At 42.2% G+C, this 6,916-nt stretch overlaps 2 protein-coding genes across 2 annotated transcripts in view; one reads left to right on the top strand and one right to left on the bottom strand.

The window, feature by feature from the left end:
- slc12a2 (solute carrier family 12 member 2) overlaps window positions 1-1,274 on the top strand; it is a gene marked incomplete in the record, with an annotated part of 71,385 nt that extends 70,111 nt beyond the window's left edge. The window contains 1 exon segment of the mRNA XM_037692719.1: window positions 834-1,274. Within this exon segment, the coding sequence (XP_037548647.1) occupies window positions 834-969 (136 nt within the window).
- Window positions 1,275-6,127: 4,853 nt separating this feature from the next.
- Window positions 6,128-6,916, bottom strand: part of LOC119424716 (major intrinsically disordered NOTCH2-binding receptor 1-like) — a 2,992-nt gene continuing 2,203 nt past the window's right edge. The window contains exons 2-3 of the mRNA XM_037692214.1: window positions 6,544-6,786; window positions 6,128-6,328 (exon numbers count right to left, since the gene is read on the bottom strand). Of these exons, the coding sequence (XP_037548142.1) occupies window positions 6,128-6,328; window positions 6,544-6,786 (444 nt within the window). The remainder of the gene's footprint in view (window positions 6,329-6,543; window positions 6,787-6,916) is intronic.

The following is a 6,916-nucleotide window of genomic DNA, read 5'->3' as shown; positions in this document are numbered from 1 at the left end:
ATGTTCATTTTGTCAAATGAATAAATTATTTCTGGTTGTTTTTTTTGTTTGTTTTTTTTATCACGAAATTTATCGTTATCGTCAGAATGCTCTGAAATATCACAATATTATATTTGAGCCATATCGCCCACCCCTACCTGCAGCTGTGATTTTCGCTGTGCAGCAAAGAAGTGGGTGTGGCCGAGAGCACTGGCAGGTGTAGAGAGCAGAGATCATGACATGCTGTGCTCTTTTAGAGCGTTTACAGTTTAGAAACATTGTTTAGAATATTGCATTCATTCATTCATTCAGCCTTTATTTATACAGGTGAGCCTCATTGAGCCACGGAGACTCATTTACAAGAGAGACCTGTTCCTGACAGAACATATAAAGTACAGACAACAAAACAGTAAACCATGACAACAATAAACTACAGTAAAAAAAATGCAGTTAAAATAAAACTAGTTTTTTTTTCCTTCTTCTTTCGGCTGCTCCCTGCGTTAGGGGTCACCACAGCGAACTAAGTCTCACGAAGACTTAAAAAAACCACACACTAGAATAAACAACTACTTGTACTACTATTCCTACTCTGCAGTTTTTCATTTATCGCTGGGCTTCAGGGTACTGGTCCCCCGTGATAAATGAGGGACCTCTGTAAATAGTAATTCCTTGTTTTTGCTGCTATAGCTGCCAGAGCTAACTTGAAGCACACACACAAATGGCTTGTTTTGAAGCTGCTGTTGTCAAACTGGGTGTGCTAGTAGCTGAGATCCTTAACACCCGTTCAGCTTACTAACAGATGGTGCAAAAATGTTTGTGTAAAACTTGGCGTTTCTTTGTGTTCCTGACTCCAGGAGCCTGCCGTTAGCCAGGAAGGGAGCCGTGTCCAGCGCGCTCTACATGGCCTGGCTGGAGGTGCTGTCCAAGGACCTGCCGCCCCTCATCCTGGTGCGAGGCAACCACCAGAGCGTCCTCACCTTCTACTCCTAAGCTCTTAGCACAGGGACGAAAACTCGTGTTTTTAAGTCTCACATGTACTGCTGCCTCTGGGAGCAGAGCCCCTCACAGATCCAGTCCAAATTTCAAGGTGCACCACACACTCCAGAGACAGCAGAAAACAGCCACTGGTGTGCTGTCAGCAAACACAAAGGAAGTGATTGGTTGAAATGAAGAAGCTCTTCGTGTGTTGGAGGAATGTCAGGGTTAGGGTGGGAGCTGGCTGCAGGATCGCCCACTCAGCTCCTTTCTTTTTTTTTTTTTATTCCAAAAGGTTTGTGTTTTTTTTTTTTTTTTTTGTAGCTCGAGGTTTCTCTAGTTTTCTTAAACGGTCATTTTTGTTCCAGTTGATTTAGTCTCGGGCTCCGAAGCGGTTGTAAACAACGGTAGTTCTGTCCTTGAGACGTGAAACGTGTCTTTCACTGATTCGGACCAGTTGTCATGTTTGTTGAAGCAATAATCACCTCGTTGATTTTCTTTTTTTAAAACATGGAGAACCTTGCAGAATGCTTTGCAACACCTTCTGAAGCCTTATGGATGTGCCTTCTAGTTGGATCTGATGAAATAATGATAATCTCTAACTAGATAGATACCTATTATTATTATTATTATTATTATTATTATTATTATTATTATTATTATACTGGTGGATACGTGTTCCTTTTAAAGAGCTTTGATTGTAGGTTCTTTTAGTTGGATAGTCTGGGAAAGGATGGCAAGAGTTTAATGAAGCGTGTCCACTTTGATTGCATGAACACTTCCTTAGTCATTTCTTGATATTTTACTCTAATCTGAGGGATTATTTTGCGTAATAGCTTTGTTTTTGTGTAGTCACTTTAGGTCTTCCTTTATGAAGCTGTTGAATATTTCAGATAGCCTCAGTTACTCGACACATTTGACCTTTGTAGGCTCAGTGCCTGGAAAAGATTGTATGTAGATTCAAGAAGACGTTCGTCAGTAAGGATGTAAATGTGATGTTTCTTTAGCCTTGTAGGGGTGGAAAGATAAATTCATGTAGCTGCTGATTTATTAAGTTAAGTGTTCCTTTAGCAACGTTTCTGTCCACATGAGCTGTTCTTCCCTTCTACAGACGCCCTACAAGCTATTGAAAAGCCTGCCTTAATGATGCTAACGATTGTTTCCCGTTCTCTGAAGCCATAGGCTGGGTGGTTTGTGGGTAACCGGAGATGCCGAGCTTTAGTCGCGTCCCAAGTTTAAGCACATTTCAGCTGCACATGCGCGATCATTTCCTCGCCACCTTAGTTTTGTTTGAGTCGTCGCCGCACAGCGCTGGTGAAGTGGTCGGCCGAGTCGGACTCGTCTGTCCCGCTCGTCTCAGTCTGAACAAGCCCAGTTAGGTGTGAAGTCCTCGCGCCTGAAGATTCAGAATGTGTCTCGGCGGAAAGATTTACCTCTATGCATTAATGAGCTCGCGCTGCCAAGATCTGTAGTCCAGCTTTCCCAGCACCGCTCGAGGGGATTCGTAGGCTTGTCCCTCGTTGGTCAGGGTGTCATGGCTCCACAAAAAGCCATAAATGAACTTGTTAATAATAGGTCACATGTGTTCTGGTCCAGGGCGAGTAGAACATGCAGTGTTTCGTTCTTTGTGTTTTTTGGAGTGGTAAAGTTACATTGACTCCAGCGGCGTGTACAGGATGAACTCACACCAGTTGCTTATACAATCATTAAAGGTGGAAAATAAACCCGTTCGGTTCAGGCTGACCACAGACCTGCAGGTTGGCTTTAATCTCACCTGAACCAACGTTCAGTTTAAGTGCATTACCACAAAAACATTAACTCCATCTTGATTTGCAGATTGGCTGCAGCCGTGGGATTGTTGACGGTTGTTTGGTCAGAAGACGAGCTCCGTTGTGGCTTCTGGGCATTATTATTATTTTAGATGAGAAAGCTGCAAAACAAACAAACCTGTTCTTTTTAGTCATAATCTGTGTTCTCCCCAGCAACGAGCAGGGTGAGCCTTCTCGGTACTTCCACGTCTTCTGTCCACGATGGTATGCAACTCCTCAGAACGCCTCATCAGGTTCATTGACTTTACTGTATCATAAGAACACTAGCGCTTCGACTCTCTTCGGGTTTGATTCTCCACGTGGACTGCAATAAGCACAGCGCTGTGGGCCTGCTCCATCGTGTCTCCCCTGAGTCCTTCACATGCAGCCCGAGGCCGTGTGCAGGTAAATCACTCATTCTCACTGTTGTGGTAACGGAGGGCGCTGAATACTTCCCAGGTCTGTGAATGTGTCTGTGGTGCCGACTAGATCTTTTAACAATTTACAGCACAAATGTCACATTCCCCTGTTTTATTATTATTATTATTATTATTATTGTTTGCACCCAGACAAGGATGGACATGTGGAGGAGAACAAAACCTTCCAATACGATGATGAGTGCAGAGAACTGATGATGTGATGGTTCTCTCTGGGCGTCCTGAAGCTTTGATTTAGATTTTTAGATCTGTGCAACAAGTTTTCTCAAAATAATCATGGAGGGTGTCTCTGGCTGAAAACATGCCCAGGTCTGAGAACTGTCAGTGATCACTAATCTAGATTAAAAACCAGGTCTGGCTCTGCTCGTTCTCATTTCGAACTCAAGTAGGTTAGATCAGCAACGAAGGGTACGAGTCCGTCTCGTGACCCACTGTAGAAGCCCCTGCCTTAACTCTTGGAGTCGGTGGGCTAGAATACAGCTTTGTAAGCCCTGCACACAGAAAAAGTTGTCATTTCAACACCCCCCCCCCCCCAACACAGTCCCACTGCTCGCTGGTTTCTTGGTCGCACTCTGAGTTCAGTCAGACTTTGAGAGAAAATTAGCCTTTTTTCTTGCTAAATTTGTGTGAACTAGTCTCTGCTCCGTGAGCTCCAGCTCAAATCAGACGCTAAGCACGCTCTCCTCACAGGACACGCCCACTCGAGCTGCTGTTTTTACAAATTGTGATAAGTTTATTTGCACCTTAACTGCTAAAGTTCTTGTAATACTTTGGATTTCAGTCAAATAGAAGCGTAAACGTCTGAAGCTTTTGTCCCAAAGCAACTAAAGGACTGACTGTGTTCGTCGTCACTCTGTAAACCTGCTTCCTTCCTCACGGTCACAGAACATCAAAACAGACACGGGTTCTTCTATATTTGTAAATGAAAGGCAACTATATATAGCTACACCGTATACACACTGTATATCTATCAGTCTGATTGTAGGAAGTCTTTGTCTTTGTTGCATCGAATAAACTAAACGTACTCCTGAGAACATTTTACAGCCAAGTCTGTCTTTAATGTCATTTGTCCTTCTGAACCCCACTCCACAAGTCATCAGTCCACGGGTCAGAACTGAGGCATTTATGCTTTTTTTCCAGCCCTCGTTCCAAATCTGTTTTCTGTTGAGCCTCAGTGATCCACGGTCACTTTTCAAAATGTGAAAATGAATAAAAGGTCAAAATCCCAAACTCTTCTGGTGACTGAGCTCTTTTCCACATCATAAACTAGCATGTAAATAAACTTTGTAGCCTAGGGGAGTGGGTTCATGACGTCAGCTTTCAGTATGAAGAAATATTTATTTTAGATCATAAATTGATGTGCTTTATTCACGTTTTGTTTCGCTTGTAAATTAATTTGCACGTTGATGTCTTTTCTGTCACCTTTTAATTTGAGCATTATTTTTTTCGACACTATTTCTGTCTTTGTACCTTTTGGAGAGGACGACATGAAGACGAGCAGCTTAAAGCGGCTTCCTGCTGCTCGCACACAAATGTGAATGGAATCAATCCAGCTGGTTGAAACGGTGACGTTTTGATACACTGCACTGTTAACGGTTACAGAAATGCTTTGTTTCTAACATTTTAACAGTTATAATTACCAGTACTTTGTATATCTTTATTGCAATAAATACATACTTGTTGTTTTCAGGTCGTTTGTGGGTTTCTTTCTTTTGGAGAAGTTTGAGAATAAATTCAGCTTTTAAATGGAACGAGCGTTCTTTCTAATGCATGTTGTAATGTAGAAGACACCTAGACATCCTGCTGGATCAAGTGCTGCAGCTCTGATTGATGGAGGACGTTCGTGTCTTTGTGTCTATAAAGTGAATGTTCTTACAGACAAAACATCCCGTTTATGAAAACGCCTAAACTGGTTTCCAACATATTTGTTGCCAGGTGCATTTATTACACCTGCTGTCTCATTCCAGACATGAGTTGTAATGAAGATTAAAACATGCTGCTGGTTGGAGTCGGCCATCTTTCTTTAGCGGAGTACACAACTACGACTGGTTTAGTGACTTTAAATTAAAAAAATACTGATTTTCCAGCAGAAATTTTCTGTTTACCACATTTTCTCATGTTGGAACCACAAACATGAAAGTGTGTTACTGTGCTTGATGTGATGGACCAACACAAAGTTGTAGAACCACTTCATTGTGACATGGGTGGGAAATACTGTAATACATGATTAATATTTATCAGCAAAATATCTTCAGAACTCAGCTATTAGTAAATAAAGTCAATCTGTGAGTAGCTTAACCTTAGTATGACTACAGCTGTTCTCTGAAGGCCTGAGAGATTTGATACAGAACATTGGTGATTAAAAACGGCATCATGAAGACCAAGAAACAGGTCAGATATGAAGTTTTTGAAGTTTCGAGCTTCAGTTATAAAACATGAACATCTCACAGAGCTCTAACATCAATTTGATTGTAACTGGAGGAGCTGCAGAGATCCACAGGTCAGGTGGGACAATCTGTCCACAGGACAACTGTTCGTCCTGCTCTCCACAAATCTGGTCGTCATGGAAGAGTGACGAGAAGGGAGCTGTCGGTGAAGTAAAATCCATAAAAAATGTTGATTTGCACTTTGCCTAAAGTCTCGTAACGGCAAACAAGAAGCTGCTCTGCTCAAATGAAAAACTTGAACCCTAAACGTATCCCTGCAGTGAAGCATGGTGGTGGCTGCATCATGCTGTGGAGAAGTGTTTCCTTCAGCAGGTTGGTCCAAGTTCATGGAAGATGGAGCTGAACACAGGACGATGCTGTCAGATAACCTGATCCATACAGGGTGAGCAGAGTCTGCAGCCAAACATGAAACCTTTCTGATCCTCAGTTGGAGTTCCCTCAGAAAGGTGACCTCGTCATCAACAGGACGGAGATGTCCACATTAGTTTTTACTTCGTACAACCACAATAGGCACAATGATGACGATAAGAATTGAGCAAAAAAGCAAAACGATTAAAGAAAGAATTTTGCAAAGTTTTTTCCTCCTCTGCTCTGCTTCTTTTCTTTTAAGTAACGAGTCAAACCCTGGGGTGTAAAGGTCTTCAAGCCAGAAGTCCAGATCTTTAGGAGTTTTCTCCTCCTCCTGAAAAAAAAAATTAAATGGCATAAACACCAGAGCATCCTGTTTGTGTGAAATCAAATTCCTCTACATTTGATCCCAGCTTCAGGTGGATTTATACATATTTCAATAAGACAACTACGATACAGAGCTGCTGTAACCCCCACCCATCAAAAAACTGAAATGCGCTCCAAAAGCATGTCAGCCATCCCCTGACTCGCTCCTTCACCTCACATTACCTTTAGATATTCTGCCAAGTTGCCATGGACGGTTTGTGTGTCGTACTCTTTGATGGTCCAGGAAGGCTTGAATCTCTCATTGTCCCCAGTGTCCACTGGTTTTATGTCCATGTACAGAGGGTTTCTCCTTATGTTAGACTTCAGAGTGACGGGAGTGATGTGCTTCTCCAGGAATCTGTCCACAAACACCACAGGACTGTCTTCTGTGGATGGTCTGTGTTCAGGTTTTACCACTTGGTCCCTCTGTGGAAACAAATCAGATTTTAACTTTATCTGCAAACACAGAAAACACTCAAACATAGAAGAAACTGTTTATACACACACACACACACACACACATATATATATAATGTATATATATGTGTATATATAT

Source organism: Nematolebias whitei, chromosome 18 (genome assembly GCF_014905685.2).
Source record: "Nematolebias whitei isolate Nwh7 chromosome 18, NemWhi1, whole genome shotgun sequence".
In the NCBI taxonomy this organism is placed as follows: Eukaryota; Metazoa; Chordata; class Actinopteri; order Cyprinodontiformes; family Rivulidae; genus Nematolebias; species Nematolebias whitei.
This window is presented reverse-complemented; position numbering and strand designations above follow the sequence as displayed.